Source organism: Protobothrops mucrosquamatus, unplaced genomic scaffold (assembly GCF_001527695.2).
Source record: "Protobothrops mucrosquamatus isolate PMUCROS unplaced genomic scaffold, P.Mucros_1.0 scaffold880, whole genome shotgun sequence".
In the NCBI taxonomy this organism is placed as follows: domain Eukaryota; kingdom Metazoa; phylum Chordata; class Lepidosauria; order Squamata; family Viperidae; genus Protobothrops; species Protobothrops mucrosquamatus.
Window position 1 is genome coordinate 1,014,340 of NW_015387134.1, and position 25,161 is coordinate 1,039,500.

The 25,161-nt window shown below is 46.0% G+C and overlaps 1 protein-coding gene across 1 annotated transcript in view; it reads right to left on the reverse strand.

Annotated features, from left to right (window-relative positions):
* Positions 1-276: 276 nt before the first annotated feature.
* Positions 277-25,161, reverse strand: part of PPL (periplakin) — a 36,419-nt gene continuing 11,534 nt past the window's right edge. The window contains exons 9-21 of the mRNA XM_015819257.1: positions 23,250-23,372; positions 19,276-19,422; positions 17,758-17,909; positions 17,500-17,597; positions 16,858-17,015; positions 15,935-16,113; positions 12,649-12,787; positions 10,588-10,778; positions 7,680-7,830; positions 6,847-6,930; positions 6,609-6,725; positions 5,668-5,760; positions 277-4,023 (exon numbers count right to left, since the gene is read on the reverse strand). Of these exons, the coding sequence (XP_015674743.1) occupies positions 1,360-4,023; positions 5,668-5,760; positions 6,609-6,725; positions 6,847-6,930; positions 7,680-7,830; positions 10,588-10,778; positions 12,649-12,787; positions 15,935-16,113; positions 16,858-17,015; positions 17,500-17,597; positions 17,758-17,909; positions 19,276-19,422; positions 23,250-23,372 (4,296 nt within the window). The 3' untranslated portion in view covers positions 277-1,359. The remainder of the gene's footprint in view (positions 4,024-5,667; positions 5,761-6,608; positions 6,726-6,846; positions 6,931-7,679; positions 7,831-10,587; positions 10,779-12,648; positions 12,788-15,934; positions 16,114-16,857; positions 17,016-17,499; positions 17,598-17,757; positions 17,910-19,275; positions 19,423-23,249; positions 23,373-25,161) is intronic.

The following is a 25,161-nucleotide window of genomic DNA, read 5'->3' on the forward strand; positions in this document are numbered from 1 at the left end:
TGGTTAATTGTTCTCACTGTTAGGAAATTTCTCCTTAGTTCTAGGTTGCTTCTCTCCTTGGTTAGTTTCCATCTATTGCTTCTTGTCCTGCCTTCAAGTGCTTTGGAAAATAAGTGGACCCCCCTCTTCTTTGGAACACTGCTACATGTTGCCCTTAGTCCTTTTCACTAGACTAGACATACTCAATTCCATCTTCTGTGTCTTTTTGTATACAACTGTACGAATTCAGTGCCTATAATTTTCATTTATTGACAGAAAGGCAAAGGTTTTAAAGAACCATTAACTTGGATTACTTCTTTATTATAACTGAAGAGTATAAATAACTTTTCCCATTTCCCTTCTCCAACAAATAACTTGAATACATACAGTCAAATATAAGTAAGCAAAACAGTGCATGCATCTTACAAGTGAGACTTTGGGGAAAATAAAGGCACTTGGATTTGGTAATAGTTCTCTATTAAATCTCCCCTTTTTCAAAGGATTAGAGCCATCTCTACATAATCTGAGCTGCAAGACGAAGCCCACCATCAAATAAGCATATATACATACATCTTTACTGCCTTAAAATTTGACCGCTCCCATATCATGTAGATAACTTTTTGATAAACTCAAGATCCAACGTGCCAAAATGCTAGTTGGATCCTGGTATGATTGCATCTTTCTTGTAAGTCATATCGTGTTTTAATGCCAGTCCCATTATCTTCAATCACTTTTCACTTGTCCATTTCAATGAAGGATTATTAAGCATCTACCGTACCATCCACCCGCTCTTCCTTTGGATAACTTCCTAAACTTTTAAGCATTCTCCAGAAGAAACAAACCAGTTGATGCAGTTATAATAAGGTTTAGGTGATGCTTTAAAGTGCTTAGAGTTTCCCATACACTGTATTAACTTTAAAATAATTACAAAAGGTAGGATAGCATCCTCTCCATGCTGCAGTAAGACCCAAAAAAAAGCATTCACTCAAGGCCATATAATTTTGAATTTATAGTGCCCAGATTTCAGTTCGACCCTGAAGCTATTTTGCAGGATTTTATAGTTGACAGAAGCTGAGATGCCAAACTGAAATACGTGCACTGGATAAATGCTTGATATCTGCTGTCCCTTTGCCAGGAAGAGAGTTCATCATAACTGGAAGAAGAATAACTTGGCAAAAATGTAGGAGCAGAAACTTTAGCTTTGGGCAAGATTGATGCAGGTGACTTAAAGCTAAAGAGCGCCCAAATGTTGAATAAAGACACCGTAGGCTTTGGCAGATAGATCTGAGGGAAGCATTAAATAGTAAAATATCTGGATTTGTAGCAAGACAGCTCTGGACCAGTTAAAAATAGTTTTGCTTAAGTTGAGAAGGAAACGGGTTATTTTTGTCCAGATACCAAAACAGCCAGCTCCTGAATAGACATCTCCTTGTTGAGGTAACTTTGATATTGAGCCATGGTTAATCTTCCACGCTTCAAGGCTTCTTCAATACAGAATTTCCTCCCTGACTTTCGATCCAAGATGACAGAAGATTCACCACTGGGCCCTTTCACCGTGATCTCTTCCCAGTCACATTCTTGGCTTTTCAACTTGACATACAAGCTCCACTCAATAAGGCCGTATCGATGGGCTTCTTCTGGAGACATCTCCTTCCCCGTGTCGGGGTCAATGACCACAATCGAGCGCCTCAGATGGTTTTCTCGCTGTTCCCTTTTGATAGCAACAGTCTGGAGGCGGGTTTGGAGCTGTTCGATCTCGTCGTCTTTTTCTCGAGACAACCTTTTCAGATCTTCCAGTTCATTCTCCAGGCTGTGGAACCTCAAATCGAGATTGACACGTCGATCTACCTGGGCCATGTTCTTCAAATCCTGGGCTTCCATCGTGGTGAGCTCAATCTCCGAATGCAACCTCCTCATCTCCAGAAGAAGGTTCTGCTTTTCTATGTGGAGCTTGTGGTTTTCCTCTCTCAAAAAGTCCAACTCCTTGGAAGATTTGGAATTGTTAAATTCCATTTCAGAAAGTTTGGCCTCCAACGTATTAATATCGGAATCCAGTTGCATTTTCCGTCGGCTTTCCTCCTCTAGACTGTTCTTCAGCTTCTGAATCTCATACTCGGTGTCTCCCTTCTCCACCTGGATGCTCTCTGAAAAGACCACTTTCTCCTTGACCCCCATCTTCTCCAGTGCCTGCAGTTTCTTCCGCAGGGCTTCCAGTTCAGTTTGTAGGACTTGTTTCTTGTGTTTCTCCTCTTCCAGCTCCAACTTAAGTAGACTGTGCTCTTTCTCCTGCTGAGGATCTTGTTGAAGAATCACCTTTTGTCTCACGGTGACTTTTTCTGTTGTGTCCTTCTCTTGTTGCTCCAGCTCACTCAGTCTGATCTTCAGCCTCTGCACCTCCAGTTCGGCCTCCCTGCGGGCCTGCCTTTCTTTCTCCAGTTCCTCCAGCTGGCGTTCCAGTTGTGACCTCCTCCTCTGCAGCTTGCGCATCTCGGTCCGAAGCGAGTCTATTTGCTGCAGCTCATTTTCGATGTTCTGGGAGAAAGTGTTAACCTCCGATTTTAAGGTAGGGTCTTGTTCCAGCTTCACCACTTCCTGCTTCACCACTTTTTCCCTCACCTGGGAAAGCTCTTCCTCCTTCTGCCTAATGATCTCCTCCTGTTGCTTCTTCTCCCTCTCCAAGTCCATGTGCTTCTTCTGCTCCTCAACCAATTGAGCTCGCAGGGATTCCACTTCCTCTTTCTTCTGGCGATCTTCCCGGTACTGCAGGATCTCTTGAAGGACCTCCTTCACTTGGATGTGAGGCTTGGCTTCCTTCAGGGCCTCGATTTCTTGCTTCAACTTATAGATCTCCAGATCTGCTCTCTCAATGGCTCTGGTCCTATCCACAATCTCATTTCTGAGTCGCTTCATCTCTGTTTGAGTTTCCGGGTCTGTTTTGTACTTAATGACCTCTTTTATGATCTCTTGCACTTCCACCCGAGGCCCTCTGCTCTTCAGAGTCGCCAGCTCATTCTGGCAGGCCCGGAGCTGCTCTTCCCCACCCAGGTATCGTCTCTCCTGCTCCATCATTTCGAAGCGAAGGTTGGCCACTTCGTTTTCAGCTTGAGGATCTGGACGAACGATTTCCCGCACCTTCTCCTGGACGATCACCGTGGCATTCTCCTCCTCCAGAGCCTGAATCTTCCTGAGCAGCTCGCCTTTCTCTCTCTCATTCAAGCGGGCCTTGGCCTTCTCTTCCTCGTACTGGCGCCGCAGTTCGTTCACTTCCCTTTCTGTTGCTATGTCCTTCTCTACTTTCAACACCTCCTTCACGGTGAGCTTGCCTTCTGCCATGGCTCGCTCTTTCTCCAGCCGCCTCAGCTTGTCTTGGAGGAAACGCAGCTCTTCTTCTTGCTGGTGCCTCAGCGTACTCTCCCTCTGCTTATTCTCCTGCAGCTGCTTATACTCCATCTCCACCTGGGGATCGTTTTGCATCTTCACCACCGCCTTTTCAGTCACTCTCTCCTGCTCCCTGATCCTCTCGTTGGAAAGAGCTGCAATCTGGTGGTAGAGAAGGGCCATCTCGTTCTGCCGGTTTCCTTCCTGTCTCTTGAGCTCCTCGAGCTCTTCTTTCAGCTTCAAGATTTCCTCTGCCTGGGCTTTGTCTGGCTCAATCCGCAGGACTTCCTTGACCACGTACTCCTGTCCCCCTTCTCTTTTCTCATGCTCTAGAAGTCCAAGCTTTTGCTTCAGGGCCTGTAGTTCCTCCTGAAGCCCCCGGTTCTTGCCCTGCTCGTCTGCCAGGTTCTGTTGCATCTTGTGGTAGTTCTCATCCAGCTCAGGGTCAGGCACTTTCTTGAACACTTCCTTCCTGAGCACAATCTCCTGTGGCTTCTGGTTCTGCAGCTGGAAGATGTTCTGCTGGATGACTTTGATCTCTTCCTCCAGATGCTGCCGAGACTGGGTCTCATCATCCAGTTCCTTCTTTAACTTCCAGATTTCTTCTAAGGGCTTCTTAGACTTGTTGATCTGGATGGATTCCTCTACCATTTGGAGGTCAGGTTGCTGTCATTGAGCAGAAAAGAAGGAGTCAGTTAAACCATCTCAACTGCATCCCTAAAGCAAAGAGCATAGCTCCTCAAACTCCCTCCAGGAAATTCCCAGAATATACAACTCTGCTGGTTGGACATCCTGAGAGTTGAAGCCTCCACTTCTCTGGAGAACATCAAGCTTGGGAAGGCTAAGCTAGGAAGTAAATTCTCTCCCCCCACATACACACTTTAATGCAGCTCAGATCTTAATGTCCATTTGGTAGTATTTTACGCATAGTTACTCAGCTGAGGTAATTGCAATAGCACTAGCATTTAGACTTATATGCCGCTTCACAGTGTTTTACAGCCCTCTTTAAGCGGTTTACAGAGTCAGCCTCCTGCCCCAACAATCTAGGTCCTCATTTTACCAACCCCGGAAGGATGGAAGGCTGAGTCAACTTTGAGCCAGTCGGGATCGAACTGTCGAACTGTTGGCAGCTGGCAGTCAGCACAAGTAGCCTGCAGTGCTGCATTCTAACCACTGCGCTACCACGGCTCATTTTTTTTAGCAAATATAGTTAGGATTGGAACATTATACTGCAACACACATACTCTTTTTAAAACTGTCTTGCTGGCATCTTCTATCTTTCCCATCATTTCCCTGGACTTGGTTTCCTAAATGAGAAGTCCTATTGACGTTTTGAGATACTTTGCACAAAAAGAACATTTTCTAAAATGTGAAATTCCACTCTGGTTTATCTGTACGTTTTACTGTCCAAGGATTATCTGAGACATATTTTCTAATTATGCCCCTAGCTTGTTAGTGCTTATTCTTCCACTGAAACCACTTGCTGGAACACAACATTAGACAGTTGTGCATTTCCCTTAACTGCCTAGCATTTCACCGCTCTCTTTTTTTCCAAGGAGCTGTAAATTATTTACCCGTGATACTTCCTGGGGGAAAAAGGAATTTTTTTTTTGTCTCTCTGCAGGGCTGTGCTAAATATTCAAAGGAGGTGCTTTGGAAAATACAAGAGCATCTCCTAAATTATGTAAAAAGCCTTATCCCCTCTCTCTCCCCGCCCCCCACAGCACTGGACAATTTTTTCCAGGCAACCACCCAACAATGATTACGAAAGCAAAGGTGAACTTCCATTTTAGGGCCAATTTAATACTTCTGCCACTGAAGACCAGCCATGTCATTGTTTATTATGGCAAATTATATTTCCTGGGATGACTCTATAGAGCCCATGAATATTATGATAACAAAATAACAGAGTTGGAAAGGATCTTGGAGGTCTTCTAGTCCAACCCCCTGCTCAAGCAGGAGACCTTATGCACATCATCAGACAAATCGTTGTCCAATCTCTTCTTAAAAGTGCTGGAGCAGCATCTTCTGGATGCAAGTCATTCCAATGATGAATTGTTCTAACTTAACTGTCAGGGAATTTCTCCTTAGTTCTGGGTTGTTTCTCTCCTTGATTAATTTCCATCCATTGCTTCTTGTCCTACCTTCAGGTGCTTCCTCAAATTAAGTTTTCTCATATTCTGCAGTTTCATTAAAATTTTTATCTGTAGGTGGCCATCCATGAACCACCTTTAGAGGTTGGGTTTTATCCATAAAAGTTGGGGCATTTTTCTGAACAAGAACTAGTAGAAAAGAGTTTTTTCTATTTACCTGTTTCAACAAGGTCTGAGCAAATTCCAGGTTCTGCAGCCTTTGCTTATTGATGGCATTGACCTCAGTGAATTTGGCAGCCAGGAGAGCTTCCTGCAAATGGAACATGGATTCATTTAGAGCAGGGGTCTTCAAACTTGGCCCTTTTATGACTTGTGGACTTGCAACTCCCAGAATTCCTCAGCCAGGCACGCTGGCTGAGGAATTCTGGGAATTGAAGTCCACAAGTCATAAAAGGGCCAAGTTTGAAGACCCCTGATTTAGAGAATGGTGGGATCAACTGGAAGGATCCATTTATTGAGGTTTGTTTGACTTGTTTGGCTCCTTTGACTTTATCTTATTTTCTGGTTTTAAATATATTTAACAATTTGCAAACAGCCCTGGGACTTGGGCAGCACAGTCAGCCAGATGTTTAGGCTGGATTTGGCATTTTTGTCCACCTATCCTTCCAAGGACCTGGGGTAGGCAAACGTCATTTGATGGTGTTAAAGATATAGTTGCAAGATGTAAGCTGTTCTAAGCAAAGCTGCCTTTTGCAATTGACTGGTGACCGTTTTGTCAATGCCAATAGTGTTCCAAAGGATGCTCCAGATGTTTTGGGATTGCACCCAAGGTGCCTTATCACTGTTGGTACTATCTTTGCTTTCTTTTGCCACAGTCGCTCTATTTGCAGGTCTTCATATATTAATATCATTAAAACTGAAAGAAGCCTAGCCAGTCAACGCAAGGCGTTGAACGTACCTAACACTCTGCTTTCTATTTTCCCCATGACGACAACCCATTGAAGTGGGTTGGGCTGAGAGAAAGGGACTGGCCCAAAGTCACCCAGCTGGCTTCCCCATCCTAGATTTCAGATGCTTTCTTTTCCCCAGCTAGTGGCCAGGAGTCCTACACCTAGAGTAGCTTGCTCTGAACCTTTGGTACAGTCCTGCTCAACATACCTCTTCTTTCACTCTAGAAGCTGCAGACTGGAGTCTTGGTCTCTTGTTCATGAAACCATTACGGCCATTTTCCAGATCCAGGATGGATCTCAGCTTTTCTGCTTCTAGTTCATAGTCCTAGGAAGAGGAGAGAGGGTGTAATATTCAAACGATGCTAGAGGCACCTACGAAGTGCAATTCTGCAATGGGGTGTAATTTTTTGGGGGGGGGGTTGTCATTCCTCTGTGCCACTCCTTACCTTCACTGCCTGTTGATACTGCTGGGCTTCTGAAGAGACCTTTTGGACCTCTTTATCCTTGCTTGCAATTTCTTCCAGAAGTTTCTGCAAAGCAAACAAAGGTGACAGTTTTTAAAGAGCAGGAGGTAGATGGCGCCATCTTACTTTGAATAGGGGCAGGAGAGGGGTGTTCCTGGCCTATCGGGCCCACGACTTATGGGAAAAGCCAATGGCAGGTTGGAACAACTAACGATGGATGGAGCCTTAGCCCAAAGTGGGTGGAGCTTGAAACCCTTCCATCTCTCCTTCTTTCCAATTCCTTAGCTTTAGAAAAATGCTAATTCAGCCGGGTTTTTAAAACTTGCTATACAGATGTATAAAAAATGAAAGTAGAGGACACCCAACAGCAGTGATGGGTGCACCGTTGGAAGACCTGAAGGACCAGGTTTGGGACAGATTTCTCCTGAAGAAAATCTACTAGTCACCAAGAGTTGACACCATCTTGACTACACATAATCAATGTAGATATCTAAACATGCTTCCTTTCAACCGTTGTTGCTTAAGCCTCCTCTTTTAGGGCTCATATCTAGCTCTGATCCGTCATGCAACCAAAGAGCATGTGGCATAGCTGTAGGACGTCCAGAATTCAATTCCTGGCCTCTGCAGGAAGCAGTTAGAGAACCTTGGAGTGAAAAAACTGGGAATTGCTTCTAAGCTTTGTTGAGAATACTCAGCTGGAGCCCATCAGCTATGTGAAGCACAGAAATCACTTTTGTTTTCCCCCCAAAAAATGCAATAGACTGGATAGAGTTGTATTGTACAATCTTTGCAGTTCCCCCCAGTTGTCTGATTACCTGTTGTTTCTTCAGCTTGGTTTCCACCTGAGAGACGTGGTCATTTTCTTGAGGCTCATAGTTGGGGATGTTTTCGAAATAACGTTTCAGTCCATCATAGCCAGCACGGTAGTTGGAATAGGCAGATTTTGCTTTCTGCAGGACTTGGGATCTAGAAGGGGGGTACAAGAGTCCTCGCATACATAACTGAGCCCAGAATTGCAGTCAAAACCATTGCAGACATAAGTTAAGGAAATATATCACCCGATCAAATTTTTGATTTTTTTTTTTAAGTGGTCTTTAAACGGAACGTCATAGTCATTAATTGAATCCATCTTCCCCCAGGGGTATTTTTTTTTGCTGGAAAAACCAGAAGTCGATGCTTGAAACCAGGAAAAAATAAACATTGCAAATTGCAGTCACGTGACCATAGGATGCAGCGAACGGCTGCAAAAGTGAGGTGGTTGCCAAATGCGATCATGTGACAGGGAAAGCATCGGCGTCATAACTTTGAAAATGGGTCGTAAGTTGCTTCTGGGGAGTTCATCCTAATTTTGAACGGTTATTAAGATGTATATAACTGAGCACCAAAGAATTGAGGCCTTTGAACTCTGGTGCTGGAGAAGAGTCCTGCGAGTCCCCTGGACTGCAAGGCGATCAAACCGGTCAGTCCTAGAGGAGATCCACCCTGACTGCTCTTTAGAAGGCCAGATGCTGAAGTTGAAACTCAAGTACTTTGGCCACCTAATGAGAAGGAAGGACTCACTGGAGAAGAGCCTGATGCTGGGAAAGATGGAGGGCAAGAGAAGAAGGGGACGACAGAGAAGGAGGTGGCTGGATGGAGTCACTGAAGTAGTAGGCGTGAGCTTCAATGGACTCCAGAAGATGGTAGAGGACAGGAAGGCCTGGAGGAACGTTGTCCATGGGGGTCGCGATGGCTCGGACACGACTTCGCAACTAACAACAATATAACTGACTTGAAAGAGCTAATGTTTCAGCTTCACCTTCGTTCTTCCAAAACTTCCAATACTCAAAACCTAAGTGATTTCTCCAATGATTTTTTAATTATATTTTGTGAAGATTTATTACTCAACCATCCTACGGTGAGGTTCTAGATCCTTAGAAGAATGTAAGTTCAGCTTACCAGTGTGCTATTGCTATTCTCCTACCTTCCCCCCCCCCCCCAACATCTCTATTCTACAACCCCATCTTTCACCTCTGTAGAACATTTTTGTGACATTCTTAATATCGGGGTGAAAAGCTGGCATTTGCCGTTATCACAAAATGGGCTAGGGAAAAATGTCTGGTCTTTTACTGCATAATACAGTAATCTATCTATCTGGCATTAAATCCCAGGGAGATATCAAGAAGGAATTCGTGGAGCTTTTCTAAGTTAGGAAGCAAAGCAAATAAACATCAGAGCAGTGTTTCTCAGCATTAGCAACTCTAAGATGTGCGGACTTCAATTCCCAGAATTTCTCCAGCCAGCATGAGTTGAAGTCCGCAAACCTTAAGAGATGTCCAGGTTGAGAAACACTGCATTACATGGAAAGAATAGGAAACACACAGTGAGTGCTACTTAACACACTTGACTGCCTTGCAACAACAGAGGCTGCAACTTCCATGAAATTCTAAAGCACCTTAAGAATGAAGCCAAAAAACCAACCAACAAACAAAAAAAGCTCTGTTGCAGAAGAACATGTTTAGAAAATGGTGACTTCAAGCTGTTCCACTGGTTAATTGTTCTCACGGTTAAAAATTTCCTAATACTGATGACAATTAATCGGTAGAACGGGCTGTGGATCCTCCATCACTGGAGGTTTTTAAGAAGAGATTGGACAGCCACTTGTTTGGAAGGGTGTAAGGCAGTGATGGCGAACCTTTTAGAGACTGAGTGTCGAAAAACCGCCCCGCCCACAGGGCCACCCACCACCTCCATGGCCCGCTGCAGATCGCCTAAGCGGCCCTGCAGTGCCATGGCAGCCACTTCCTCTGCCTGCACCCCACAGCATCATTTGCGCAATACGGAGCATGAGGGCGGAGTCTTATCCCTACTGTCCGGCTGCCATGTCCTTGGCTGCGCTGCTCCGCATGGGCTGCACCTGGGGGCGACTCTACTCTGGGGGGGGCTGTTGGTGAGGAGGGGACCACAGGGGGAGGTGGGGCTGGGGCAATGGTGTGTGTGCCCACAAAGAAGGCTCTGAGTGCCGCCTCTGGCACACGTGCCATAGGTTCACCACCACTGGTGTAAAGTAATAATTAATAATAATAATAATAATAATTAATAATAATAATAAAGTTGGAAGGGACCTTGGAGGTCATCGAGTCCAACCCCCTGCTCAGGCAGGAAACCCTATACCATTTCAGACAAATGGCTGTCCAGTCTCTTCTTAAAAACTTCCAGTGTTGGAGCATTCACCGCTTCTGGAGGCAGGTTGTTCCACTGATTTAATTGTTCTCACTGTCAGGAAGTTTCTCCTTAGTTCTAGGTTGCTTCTCTCCTTGATCAGTTTCCATCCGTTGTTTCCTGTCCTGCCTTCAGGTGCCTTGGAGAATAGCTTGACTCCCTCTTCTTTGTGGCAGCCCCTGAGATATTGGAAGGCTGCTATCATGTCCCCCCTCGTCCTTCTTTTCGTTAAACTAGACATCCCGAATTCCAGCAACCGTTCCTTATATGTTTTAGCCTCCAGTCTCCTGATCATCTTTGTTGCTCTTCTCTGTGCTCTTTCCAGAGTCTCAGCATCTTTTTTTACATCGTGGCGACCAAAACTGGATGCAGTAGGACCAGATGACCTCCAAGGTCCCTTCCAATTCTGTTATTCTTAAATGGGTGCTTCCTTCTCCTGCCACTTTGCCAGTCCATCCTCCCTTTTCCCCCAGGTCCTCCTTGATGACCCCCCTGACATCGTCTCCCCCTCCCCTTCCTGACCTGTAATCCAACTGCTTGTTGAGGTTGCTAAATCGCTGGTTGAGCTTGTGGAGTTCAGCCTCCTGGCGCTCGATGTCTGGGCAGTGTTCTTGGAACTGGCTTGCCAAGGTACTGGAACATTTCTTGGCCTTCTCCAAGTCTTGATGGGCCTCATTCAGTAGCTGCTGGACCTGGAGTTCAGAATTCAGGACCTGGGAAGAAGAGGAGGATGGTTCTTAGCAAACGCCGGGGATGAGGATTCTGACGGTCTTATATTTTGGAGTGCACACAACCCTGTTTCAGTCAAGGATTTTCTATCTCCTATGACAGTGGTTGTCAACCTTTTTAATGCCGTGACCCCAACCGGTCGTAAGTCGAGGACTAAACCGGTCGTAAGTCGAGGACTAAACCGGTCGTAAGTCGAGGACTAAACCGGTCGTAAGTCGAAGACTAAACCGGCCGTAAGGCGAGGACTACCCAACCGGTCGTAAGTCGAGGACTTTCTCTGCCCGGGAGCGCCGCGCATGCGTGGTTCCGCCCCCTGCGCCGGCCGAGGCATAGCTGGCAAGCGGCAGAGACGGAGCAGGCCGACCACCAGCTGGCCCAGCTCAAGGGAGGTAAGGCACCCGCCGGAAAAGGGGGGAAAAAATGGCGGACAAAAAAAATGGCGGACAGCCTTGCTTGGCGACCCCCATGAAATGGTCGATCGACCCCAAATGGGGTCCCGACCCACAGGTTGAGAACCACTGTCCTACGGCATGTCAAAAACTACACTCAAGATAAAAAGGCAGTGCACAGCTGAAGAGGCCACAGCTAATCGAAACACCACAAGGAAAGTACCTGTTTAATAAACATGGATATATGGAAGCCTCAGCTAATGAAGGTTAATATACGTGTCCCAGAATAATGTTGCAGGATCCAATCTGAGTCGGTCACCGGGACCAAAGATTTATTCTTCCACAGTTTGGGGCTTGTGCTGGATCCCATCCTCAGGGAACTTCTGTCTCTCTCTCTCTCTAGAATGTCTGCAATGAGCTGATCTACTGGGCTGTTCTGTCAACACCCTAATCAACAACTAAAAGCTACACACAACCAGGCACCACATAAATACAATGCTTAGAACAGTTCAGTGCTCCCATTCTGATGAGAGAGAAGTTTCCTGAGGATCGGCTCCAGCACGAACCCCAAAGCTTGGAAGAATAAACCTTTGATCCTGGTGACCGACTCAGATCGGATCCTGGAAGCCTCAGCTGACTATGACTTCAACTCAATGGTAAAAAACACACGAGCTGTTTTGGATGTTTACTCAGATGCCAGCCTTTCTCAAAGGGCCTCACAAGAGTTCACAAGCTTGCCTAGTCAAGGTTATACTCTGTGTATACTCCCAAGAATAGGTTAGGCCAGGGGTAGGCAACCTTGGCTCTTTTATGACTCGTGGACTTCAACTCCCAGAATTCCTGAGCCAACATAACTCAGCATGGAAACCTCTCCCTTTCCCCTCAGCATGGCTGGCTCAGGAATTCTGGGAGTTGAAGTCCACGAGTCATACAAGAGCCAAGGTTGCCTATCCCTGGGTTAGGCAGAAAGGTATCAAATAATAAATTGAGATGCAGATCTAGGAGTCTCATACATAGCTAAGAAAATTAAAACACTTTCTGGTATTGGTGTGTGTGTGTGTGTGTGTGTATGTTTTCGTAGATTTGTTTTCGTATATACATACATACATACATACATACATACATACATACATACATACACGGGTACACAAAGACAATCAGACAAGCCTGCTCCATCTTGCAGCCTTCTAACTCTGTTGGGCTACAATGTCTATAATTTCAGAAGGCCATATTGTCTTTGGAGTTGAAGGACACCAACATGAAGAGGCGGGATAAAAATCCAAACAAATAAATAAATAAATAAAATGAAGAACTCTTCATTTCCACTTTCTAGCTTCCGTAGGTTTCTGAGAAAGAGAGCTAAGCCACCCACCATCCACAAGATGCCTTCATTCATACAGACAAGCCAACATTTTCCTTCCTGTATTTGAAACCATTCCTCCTCTCTCAAATAACAGCCACTCACCATCAATTCTTCTCTCTTGTGCTCCAGAGCGTGAACATCCTCAGGAATTGTGTCTTCGATAGCCAGCTTGTTCTCATAGCCAGAAAGCAGATCTCTCCCTTGTTGAAGGACCTTCTCAAGGTGATTGGCAACATCAACCCTGTAAGGACAGATGGAAAGAATTATTCATTCTTCTCATCCCATCTCCTTCAGCTAGAATTCCCAGTTGGGATGACCTGTGCATGTATACATTTCCATCCTATCTAAAGTTTATTTATTCTAACAAGCTGGTTGACAACCTGCAACTCTCATCCCCAATGGAATCTTGTGTAGAGGAATATGGAGATAACCTTGATGAATGTGTGCAGGAGCCATTAAGGAAAAAATGAAGGACATCTCAGCCCTGAGAAAGGACCGAGAATGAGAAAGAAACTCAAAATAACCCCATTTTGATTCTGTTTAGGATAAGAGAGGAAAGATTTTGTTACTGTACCCTACAACAATAAGATAGTGTTAATAATAACAATTTTCGAAAAGAAAAAAGAAGTCTGAACAGTGGACGTGGCAGTGGCTGGTGACAGCAGGATAGAAAAGAAAAGAAGAAAAAAGGAGGGATGGAGGGAGGAAGGAAGGAAGGAAGGAAGGAAGGAAAAAAAGAAAAAGAAAATCAGAAAGTATAAAGACCCGCAAATAGAAGTAGAACTGTGGCAAGATAGCAAAAGATAGAACTCATAGTAATGTGTCCCTTGGGTTCAATTCCAAAACTCTGGAGCATCTCTTGAACACCATTGGCATTGACAAAATCGCCATCAATCAATTGCAAAAGGCAGCTTGACTTAGAACAGCTTACATCCTGTGACCATACCTTTAGCAATATCTGTCTATCCCAGGTCCTTAGGAAGGACTCGATAAGTGGATAAAAATGACAAATCCAGTCCAAACATCTGGCTAACTCTACGACCAACCACAATAATCCTTGTAACATCTGTTTCCTGACATGGTCTACTTTAAAGGGCTGACAGCTTCTCTTCTGCTCATTGGCCATCTGCAGGAACTCCAACAAATTCACTCCCACTCTCCGTATAAAACACAGTTCTCAGATCAAGAATTCGGGTAACTATTAAGCAATCCATAACAGCTGACATACACATACTGTATATACCATATCTAAGTATGGTTACACAGTGAGATTGTGAGTAAGAGACTCTGGAAAGAGTACAGAGAAGAGCAACAGATGATTAAGAGTCTGGAAGCTAAAATATATGAAGAATGGATGCAAGACTTGGGTACGTCTATGCTAGTGAAAAGAAGAACTAGAGGTGACATGATAGCAATGTTCCAACATTTGAGGGCTGCCACAAAAAAGGGGAGGGTCAACTTATTTTCCAAAGTACCTGAAGGCAGAAGAAGAAACGATGGATGGAAACTAATCAAGGAGAGAAGCAACCTAGAACTAAGGAGAAACCTCCTGACAGAACCATTAACTAGTGGAACTGCTTGCCTTCAGAAGTTGTGGGTGCCCCACTGCTGGAGGCTTTTAAGAAGAGACTGGACAGCCACTTGTCCAGAAGATGGTATAAAGTCTCCTGCTTGTGCAGGGGGCTGGACTAGAAAACCTCCAAGGTCCCTTCTGTCTCTTTATTCCGTGCTGTTAATCCTCGCTCCAACATATTTTGGTTCTAAAGGATCCGCTTCCAGAAATTCCTGTAACATTCCTCCATTTATCCTAAAGATCCTCGCGAAAATTCAAAGCGATCCGTGCTTAGGAAGAAGGTTTATTTTCATTTGAGGCAGTGGCCTTGGGCCAAATTTCCAGCAGAGGAAGAACAGGGATCAAAGGGGCAGTTCACCCATCCCTTTCTTCCCCTTTAAGAGCTTTTCTTTCCAGCTTGCTCATTTTCCACCCCAACCAGTGCCGGCCTCACTAGCATTTAACTCAGTTCTGCTACCTCCCAGGGCTAAGAGCTCAGCTGTCCTTCCGCAGCTTAACCTAATTCAGTACCAATTACATAAAAGGCATTAAATGTTATTAAAGGAACTAGGTTTGCACCAACAAGCTTTGGGGTAATGGCTGGACGTTCCCAAGAATAGGCAAATGCTTCTGTCATTACTTCAAGGTTGTTTATCTTGGGATCTTCCACTACAAAGTACGAGGTCCTTCCCACCAGAGAGATGGGATGGAACAAGGTCCTGCATGAGTAAAGGATCCCTCGGTGGAGTTGCAACATGCAGCATTGCAGTGAAGCAGAGAGACAGGGAGCATCGTGACCCTACACTGCTCGTTTCATCCTTCCAAGGTTGTGGCTTCACAATGAGGCCTTGTTCATGGTCACTCATGCCTTGGTCACCTCCCATCTGGATTACTGCAATGTGCTCTACAATGCTGCTACCCTGGAAACTTCAACTGGTCCAGAATGAACTTTGATTCAGCGTCAGGTTTCTGTTGTTTTTAATGTTTTGATTGGTTGGGTTTTATAGTTTTAGTTCAAGACTTGGGCCTTGAAAGTGGACTTGCTAACCACAAAACCGGAGTCCTAACCACATGAGCCAGCGTGCTCCTAATGTTCCTGAGTGAAAATGATGCGAGTGGTAGCCTATCATATTTGGAACCTTCCAGGATGGAGAAGATTGGTCCCTCCATGGTAGAGCATGGAAGAGACTAGAAGCATTTGAAATGTGGATTTACAGGCGGCTGTTACGTACAGTATAAGCTGGGTTGACAAGATCAGAAATGAGGAGGTGATAAGCTGCCTGGGAAAGCCAAGGGAAATCATCAAAACAATTAAAAAACAAAAGTTAGAATATTTCGGACAGGTGATGCGACACCTAGAAAAATACGGCATACTCCATTTAATCCTCCAGGGAAAGATGGAAGGCCAATGAGGTCCAGGCAGAAGAAGAACATCGTGGCTTCAAAATCTAAGGGACTGGTTTGGACAAAACTCAGCAGCACTTTTTCGTGTGGCTGCTGATAAAACCAGGATCGCCAACATGATCGCCAACATCCGATAACGGATATGGCACAAGAAGAAGAAGAAGATGGTAGAGCAGAATCAGCTCTGCTGAAGTTTTCCCGTTTCAACCCAAAGATACCAAAGAGGAACTGTGATATTCCATGTGCAACCCAAAGGGTCTAATGACGAGCTGTGGCATCTCTCCAAAGCACGCATGCTGTCCAAAAGTGCTTGCAAAGTTCTCAAAGACAGCTGGTCAATGGGCCTGGAAGAGGGACTGGAAAAGACCTGGATTGTGAGGCACCGGATGAATTCCTGTCTTGGAGAAACTGCAGGAAAGGAGACGCACTTACTTCTCTTGAGCAGCATTGAGAAGTTGGGTGACCCAGTTGTACTTGTTGTTGGTCTCCTCTATTTTGCTTTTCACCAAGGTGGTACTGCTGGACTCGGGCATCGACTCGATGAGGGCTTCACATTCCTGGATCTTGCTTGTTTTCTCTGGCTCAATGCGACGGATCTGATTGGTGACATTCTGCAGAGATGTTTCGGAGGGGAAAAGGTGAGAGATGCAGATGAGTAGTGATCATGGCAGCATCCCTGTAATGTTTAAGCCAGCTGGAGAAGATCTCCACGGTATTGTCCTACTTAGGTTTGTAACTGAATGCAAGATAAATGCTTCTGTCCTGCTAATCCAGTGGTTCTCAACCTTTTTAATGCCGCGACCCCAACCGGTCGTAAGTCGAGGACTAAACCGGTTGTAAGTCGAGGACTAAACCGGTTGTAAGTCGAGGACTAAACCGGTCGTAAGTCGAGGACTGTCCCTGCCCGGGAGCGCCGCACATGCGTGGTTCCGCCCCCTGCGCCGGCCGAGGCGTAGCTGGCAAGCGGCAGAGACGGAGCAGGCCGACCACCAGCTGGCCCAGCCCAAGGGAGGTAAGGCACCCGCCGGAAAAGGGGGGGGAAAATGGCGGACAAAAAAAATGGCGGACAGCCTTGCTTGGCGACCCCCGTGAAATGGTCGATTGACCCCAAATGGGGTCCCGACCCACAGGTTGAGAACCACTGTGCTAATCCAAGGTTCTGTCCCACCTAGTCTTAGCCCAAGCCTAACTGCCATTTTCAGGATTCTTTGCTTCCTTATAGCCACACAGCTCACCTGTCCCCTGTCTTCTCCTACAGTCTTTGCACCTTTGCTCCAAAAAGTATCATTCCCCCCCCCCCAGATCCAGCATTGGCAAATGGTGGAAAGCTCCCATCCACCCCAAAGTGCCTTTACCTTAAGGTCTTTGGAGCGCTCCGCGCTATCTTGCACCGCCCTGCTTTGCTCCAGGGGGGGTCGAAGGTTTGCAGTGGTGGCCTTCTCCTGCTTATCTAGTTCACTGTTCACTTTCTCCAACTCCGCCAACAGTTGCCGTATCTGTACGGACGCTGCGTCTGAGGAAGTTTGGGGGAAAAATTAGTTTGGTCTAGCAATGAGTTTGTGGAAGAGGCAGGGAACAGTTCCACACACACCCTTCTCAATGTAAAGGCCTGCTGATGTGTCATGACGTCACAGGTTTAATTCATCATACGGGCAGTCCTCAACTTATGACTATTCATTTAGCAGCTGCTCAAAGTTGATTGATGACTGGCCCTGGCACACTTAATCATTGCAGCATCCCCACAGTCGCATGATCAAAATTTGGGTACTTGGCAAGCGGCATGCGTTTACAACACTTGCAGGATCTCATGGGATCCCCATTTTTGACCTTCCCAGCCAGTTTCCAACAAGCAAAGTCAATGGGGGGAAAAGCAGATTCGCTTAACGACTGCATGATTCATGTACAGTTCTCTTACAAAGAACCGCAGAAGAATTGAGCGCATGGTTCCCTTTTGTGCGGAGCCCAGGGTCTTCCTAGATACCTTGCGGTGTACCCACCTCCAATGCTCTCTGCCTTTAAGGTATTGTAGCGATCCTCCAGACGATTCTTTGTGCAACCAGTTTTCTGTTTCACACATTGATAGTGGCTAGCAATGCTGTAGAACAAAAGGACACAGACCTCGTTGGGCAAAGAACTCTCGGGAGCTTTCAAAGAACATGAGAATTTGAGAGACGGAAGGAAGGCCCTTGGAGGAGGCCATCCACACACTTTGCCTTCGGCTTGTGTGGATGCAAGCTAGGTCAAGCAATGCTTACTTGTCAGCCGTGGTGAGCGATTCTGGATCGGTGGGAGGAATCATGAAACAGACTCCTGGGGCTTTGATTGTATTTCCTCCGCTGTCGGTGACTTCCCAGAACTCTTCGTTGTTCTTGTGCAGAGTGTATCGGCCGCCACGTAAAATCTGATACTGAGACGGAAAGATTTTGGGGTAAGTCTGGGGTCCGATCCCACCCCAATCTTTGCAGCCCCTTGGAGTGTGGACAGAACCCAGCTCATGCTTTTGCAAAACAGCTGCCCCTTTTTTGTAACAAGGAAGGGTCAAGGCCTCTGCTTGTTACCCTGAATCATGCAAAATTTCCAGCAAAAGTGAGCTTGTTTAGAGGAGCACTGAGACAGCCTTGAAGCAGATATGGGGCAGCCATTAGGAAAATAATGAACGTAACCCAGAAAGACAGAAACGGGTGAGGAATAAACTCACAGGTCCAGGACCTTGATTCTCTGTGTTACAAGAGGGAGAGAAAACTAAATGCTCTCCGGTTTTCAAGACTGATATCAGCCCATTGAGGTAGGAAACAGACACCACAAGAAAGAGATACAAAAACTACCAGAACTCTATTTTTGTAAAAAAATATTGCTTATAAGAAGAGAATTTTGAAAGCTGCCCAGATCTTTGTATTCCTCTATAGCCTGGGAATCTGCATTCAGCACTATACAAACACAGTCCGTCAAATAACGCGCAATCTATTTCCAAAGCAAATGTGTTTGTAGGGATTTAAATTAAAAACAAAACAAAAAGGAATTATGAATGATTTAAGGAATGTATGACAAAAATAATGAAAAGAAGAAGCCTTCTGCCACAGATTCCCTCCCATAGACCGGTACGCTCCCACAGAGCGGGCCTCCTCAGGGTGCCGTCGGCCAAGCAATGTAGGCTGGCGACCCCCAGGGGGAGGGCCTTCTCTGTGGGTGCCCCCACCCTCTGGAATGAACTACCCCCCGAGATCCGGATGATTCCGGATCTCCTTACTTTCCGCCGCGCCCTCANAATATCTCAGGGACTGCCCCAAAGAAGAGGGAGTCAAGCTATTCTCCAAAGCGCCTGAAGGCAGGACAAGAAGCAACAGATGGAAACTAACCAAAGAGAGAAGCAACCTGGAATTAAGGAGACAGTTAGAACAATTAATCAATGGAACAACTTTCCTCCAGAAGTTGTGGGTGGTACATCTCTGGCGCTTTTAAGAAGAGACTGGACAGTCATTTGTCCGAAATGGTATAGGGTTTCCTGCCTAAGCAGGGGTTTGGACTAGATGACCTCCAAGGTCCCTTCCAACTTTATTGTTCTTATTATTATTATCAATGCAGCATCTCACAACATAACTGGCTGGATGAGCAGCTGCTCCATCTTTGCAAACTCTGACACCATAGCACTTAGACGAAGTGTCTGTGATGCCACTAGCAGCAATCAGTCTCCAGTGTCAATTACTGATGCATTTACAAGGCACGTCCTATCGCAGGTGTGTCCTGTGTAGAGCCAGAGGATCACAGTCTCTTACCTGCTCATTTTCGTAATCACAGAGGGCTTCCACAGGGATAGGTTTAAGGGGGGGCTCTCCTCGATACTTCAGTGGAAGAACCTGCTGACTACGTTTTTGTAAGGAGCTCACCACATCCTCATACTTGTCCAAGGCCTTTTCCTGGTCCTAAAGGAGAAGAAAGCAAAGATTCTAGAATCGCCAGGAAAGGAAAGCTTGAGGTGCAACAGCTGGAGGAATGCAGAGATGGTTGCACCCAAGTTGGGTTTGACCCAAGCCCAACTTTTATGTGGACCTTTGAATCCAGGAGTGGGCAGATGTCATGGCTGTGCAATCTACTGGGCTATCCAGGGCCAAGACCCATCAGAAAGTTGGTGCAAATGATTTATCTTAGAATTAAATCAATCTGAACCCAGTAACTTCAGAACTAGAACTAAATAAAAAGGTTTCCCTTGTCCAGTCATCTAACACTAGGGGGCAATGCTCATATCTGTTTCCTAGCCAAGAGAGCCAGCATTATCCAAAGACGCTTCGGGGGCCATAAGACCAGCATCATGACTACATGCCAAACGCACACAGGACACTGTTACCTTCCCATCAAAGTGGTACCTATTTGCCTACTTGCATTTTCATGCTTTCAAACTGCTAGGTTGGCAGAAGCTGGAGCAAGGATGGGAGCTCACCCCTCACAGGGTGCTTAGGTCTGAAACTGCCAATCTTCTAAACAACCCAGAGTCTTAACCACTAAACCACCCGCGCCCCCTCGAACCAAATGAGTTCCTAAGTAACATCTACTCCAACTTGCTTCCTATAATTTAGGCCAGGAAGAGCACCAGAGCCAGACTGGTTGACCCAGAATGCTAAGATGTAATTCCATCGTACATCCATTATTATAATTTTGTGGTTGATCTGGTACAATGTGGTTCCTTTCTTTTCTGCTTCCCGGATGGTGATTCCCATCCACCAGGACTGAGCACTGTGTGGGAATTAAGTCACTGCAACTCCCTCAAGCACCTCTCAGCAGAGGGCACTGGGAGAGCCCAAGGATTTTGCCTATCAGGCAGATCTCTCAGTAGATCACAATTTCTGCTGAAAAGCAAAGTGGGAAGAAGATAATTATTCCTTGCGCTCGTTACACTACTGTGATTGATAGGAAGTTGGAAGGAGGCATTGTGAGCTAATTAAAGAGAGCTGTGCCTACTTGCCACACCTTTTGTGAACAAAGCACATGTGCTTAGTACTTTGCTAAGGATCTCCAGAATGGGTCCATCAGGGAAGGAGATAAAAAAGTATGTATTGTTAATCTCAGAAAATCTCTCCAATTTTAAGCCAGCAATTCTGGGCATCTCAACAAGTATAAACCATAAAATCAGAACTATGAATGAACGTAATGCAATTATAATTATAAGAGAAAAAAAATGGAAATTAATTATAGAGCCAAGCTGGATCTGCCCTTGAGATCCCCAAATCCTAAAATTGGAAGATACCAGACACCTTGCTTAATGCAAGAATCTAAGCCAGTGTTTCTCAACCTTGACAATTTTAAGGCATGTGGACCTCAACTCCCAGAATTCCACAGCCAGCAATGCTGGCTGTGGAATTCTGGGAGTTGAAGTCCACATGCCTTAAAATTGTCAAGATTGAGAAACACTGATCTAAGCCAAGCACCCTCAACCAATGGAGTGCCATCTTCCAGTGAAAGTGATATCATCTTGTTGGGAAAATAAGGCCATTGTCCAACTGTTCTTCCTGTTAAGAAGACCCATCATGCAGTCAGACTCTGCTCTCTTGTGACTGTTATCCATTGTTGTGATGCCTTCGACCACAAGCCCATCACGCCTTGGTCCAGCATGGACTATTTCCACACTGGTCAAAGAGGAGAGTGTTATAATAGTTAACTCTGGGGGACAGTAACCTGGAGATAGTGACTTAGACTGAACTCCAGAGAAGACAGTATATGTCATTTCCCTCAAGCAGGTTAGCAAATTCTCCTTGGTCTAGTTGCTGGAGGGACAAATTGAATGGAATGATATCTTGATTCCTGCACAGCTTCCATAATAAAAAAAAAAGGACGTATTCAAAAATGGCTTGCACATTAGACAAATCATAGCTCAGTGTAATGTGTAGATTCTTGGTGGCTTGGAGCCCATGAATCAGATCCACTTCCCCCAAAAACTGTTGCTGTTTCACTCCACTTTTTCTACACAGATTCTGCTCAATGCATATCTATTTATTTTATTTATTTACCGTATTTGTATATGATCAATAGGTACGTAAGTCAGAACTAGGACGAATCGAGGGAATGCATAGGTCAGCGATGGCGAACCTTTTAGAGACTGAGTGCCCAAGAACCACCCCACCCCGCCGTCCTGCCCCCCGCCCACCTGCAGGGGCACCCACCACCTCCACGGCCTGCCGCAGATTGCCCAAGTGGCCCAGCAGCACCATGGCGGCCATGCCCTCCGCCCACGCCCCGCAGCATCATCTGTGCACAATGGAGCGTGAAGGTGGAGTCTTGTCCCCACTGCCCAGCTGCCATGTCCTTGGCTGCGCTGCTCCATGCGGGCCATGCCCAGGGACAACTCTCCTGCGGGTGGGCTGCTGGTGAGAATGGGGAGGAGGCGGGGCTGGGGCAACAGCATGCGTGCCCATAGAGAGGGCTCTGAGTGCCGCCTCTGGCACCCGTGCCATAGGTTCGCCACCACTGGCGTAGATCTTAGCTTGCTGTGGTAGCTATCGTGGCTGCCATTCTGCTAGCTTTGCATCACATCCTGCCAGCCTGACATTAGCAACGGGAGGGGGGGAGGAGGAAGAGACTGGAATGCGGGAAGACAAGGGAGGGTTTGGGAGCCGCGCCGTGCTGGCCCGAACAGTGAAACGCACCAATCCAGCCCAAGGTCACCCAAAGGAATGTTGAGACGAAGAAGGTGCGAGCTGAGAGTCCGTTACCTAAACAACCTGAGAGCTTCTAATTGGACATTGACCGATTACAGGGGGTTGGCCAGGGGAGAAAGAAAGTTAACTGTGTTCTTTGTGCGCCAAACCAGCAGATTCCGCTTTGTGACTTCTGTAACCACTTTTGCTTTCAGTGAAGTATACTCTTGGAAAACGATGGGCCAGGAGACTTTCTCTGCTAACTAACAAGTGGGATGGATGACGCTAGATGTCAACGCTGCTAACATTGGATGTTCTTGCTTTGACAAAATATGCAGAGCTGTGTGGTATTTTTAGAGTTAACTTAAGATGATGCTGGGGAGGGGAGGAGAAAGAATGTACGTGGGGAATTATTTTAGAAAAAAAAAAATCCAGCGCTGCAAATAGGGAATCTTTGGCCTTCAAACTGATTGGAGAACGTGATTTATGAGAGCAAATTAAGGGAGGGAACATGCTGGCAAAATATGTGCTATGGGGAGGAGAATTTAGATCTTGGCATCCTTCATTCATGCCATGCCGACATTTTGTTACGTGAATAAAGACTTTTTAGGATAAACAATGCCTGGAAGTTCTTTGAGGTGTTTCATTAGTCGGAACCATGACATCATGCCAAGATGCTTTCAGCTCCAACTGCCCTCACCCCCAAACACCGGGAGTTGCCACCCTCCATGATGGTGCCACGTGATGTGAAACTTTGATTTTGGGTTTTGCTGATTAGGTAGCTTCGTTGTTGTAGAAATGGCTAGCATATATTATAATATAAAAGTAAAAAGTTGAGGTTACCTTATTTGATTTCACCAAAAGGAGTTGGAAGTCAACACTTTTTCTTTCTCTTTCCTCCCCACCCTACACTTTTCCCCCTTCTTCCCCTTCCCCTCCCTTGTTCCCCCATTACTTTCTTTTGTATTTTTGTATTTTGTACTATGTTTTGATAAACTAATACAATTTTGGAACATGATGGTGCCACACGCAATCAAGATATTCTCCTTCCTACCGCCAACCTCCATCCCCAGGCTTGTCCAAATAATTAATAGCCTTCCTTTCTCTTTCTAAATACTTGCCTCCAGGTCATGCAACAAGGTTTCCATCTGGTACCGGTCTTTGAATTCTGGGCTATATTTCTGGTCCAGATCTGTGTCTACTTTTCTGAGAAGTTCCTGTGCATCCTTGGCATCTTTTTGGAACTGCAGGGAAGAGAGAAGAAAAAGTCAAATCCTCTTTTCTTTTTGATAACAAGTCATTCTTGAGAGGGAAGAGATGAGAAGGTAGCATCACTGAAAACCTGGAAATGGGGAGAGGGGAGGGGAGAATAAGAGAGGAGAGGAGGGGAGAGGAGAGGAGAAGGGAGAGGAGAGGAGAGGAGCCTCGCCCCTTGGCAGAATTTTGCTCAAGACCACCATATTGACTTTACTGACACATCCTGTGGTTCCTTCCTTCCTCCCTCCTCTGTCCTCCCTCTCCTTCCTTCCTTCCTTCCTTCCTTCCTTCCTTCCTTCCTTCCTTCCTTCCTTCCTTCCTTCCTTCCTTCCTTCCTTCCTTCCTTCCTGAGCTGGCCATAAACAAGGAGTGTATATCGGAGGTGGTGACCCTTTGAGAGCTGTATGCAACGAAATTTCATTTTGATGTATGCCGATTGGTGTACATTCAAAGTGACAATAAAGTTGTTGTTGTTGTTGTTGTTGTTCCTCCCTCCCTCCCTCCCTCCCTCTCTCTCTTTCTTTCTTTCCTTCCTTCCTTCCTTCCTTCCTTCCTTTCTTTCTTTCTTTCTTTCTTCTCCCTCCCTCCCTCCCTCCCTCCCTCTAATTTGAATACCGTTCAATTACATGAAATAATTGGCGTGTACAGCTATTCCTTTCCCTCCTCTCCCTGTGAAAAGCCCCCATCTCAGCTCTACGCAAGTCATAAAAAGCCCTGCCGTTCCATTCATGCGGTTGGCCTCGGGACAAAGCCACGCCCTTGCATATGAAAACATGACTTGAAAGCGGTCCCCCTAGTTGCAGGCGAGCCTTTTGTCTTACGCAAAGGGGAGGCACCGTCCTCCGGCAGGGGAAGGACAGAGACATCCTTGTTCAGGACCATCTACCCCAGGGGTAGTCAACCTTGGCTCTTTTATGACTCATGGACTTCAACTCCCAGAAGCTGTGCTGGCTCAGGAATTCTGGGAGTTGAAGTCCACGAGTCATAAAAGAGCCGAGGTTGACTACCCCTGGTCTACCCAATGAGGAAATTCAGCCCTTGGAACAAAACGGACCGAACGCATCCTTGAGACTAGGGCAGAGGTTTCTATGGGCCAGGAAGGTCTTCTCCTAAGCCACCTTCCAAAAGCAGAGCGTTGCCTCATCTCTTACAGCACAAGAGAGGTTTGGAGAAGAACTCGTCTGACAAGATTGTTTTCCCACCAGCTCTTTCAGATGTTCCCTCTGTAAACAGGTCCGGCTGCAACACCTGACCTGCCTCGACAACCTTCACGCAAAGCTGCGCTAGACAAACTGTCTGTCAGGTTTGTTTGCTAGCGGGATGCAAGGTGGCCTCCTCCCGGTTCCTCCCTTACAAAGGAGACAAAGCAGATTTGGTTTTGCTATGTAAGAAGAACAGCCCTACAGTGACGGCACACCTGGAAACGTTCTCCCACCTCCGGTGCACACCTCTGCACCTCTGCACAATTTTCTAACAAAAGAATGCGATTTGGAACTCAGCTGGAGACCTCAAAACTTCCGTCTTCCAAAGGTTTTCCCCAACCATAATTGTAAACAGGATAATCACCGAATGGGTGACTGGACAAAGGATTATGTCCTTTGTTAACTACGTGGATTATGTCCATGTTAACTAATTGTAGTTTCTATCCTTTCTCTATTTTTTTTTTTTTTGATATTGCTTATAACAAGAGAAGTTTGAAAGCTGCCCAGATCTTTCTATTCCTCTATAGCAGTGGTTCTCAACCTGTGGGTCGGGACCCCATTTGGGGTCGATCGA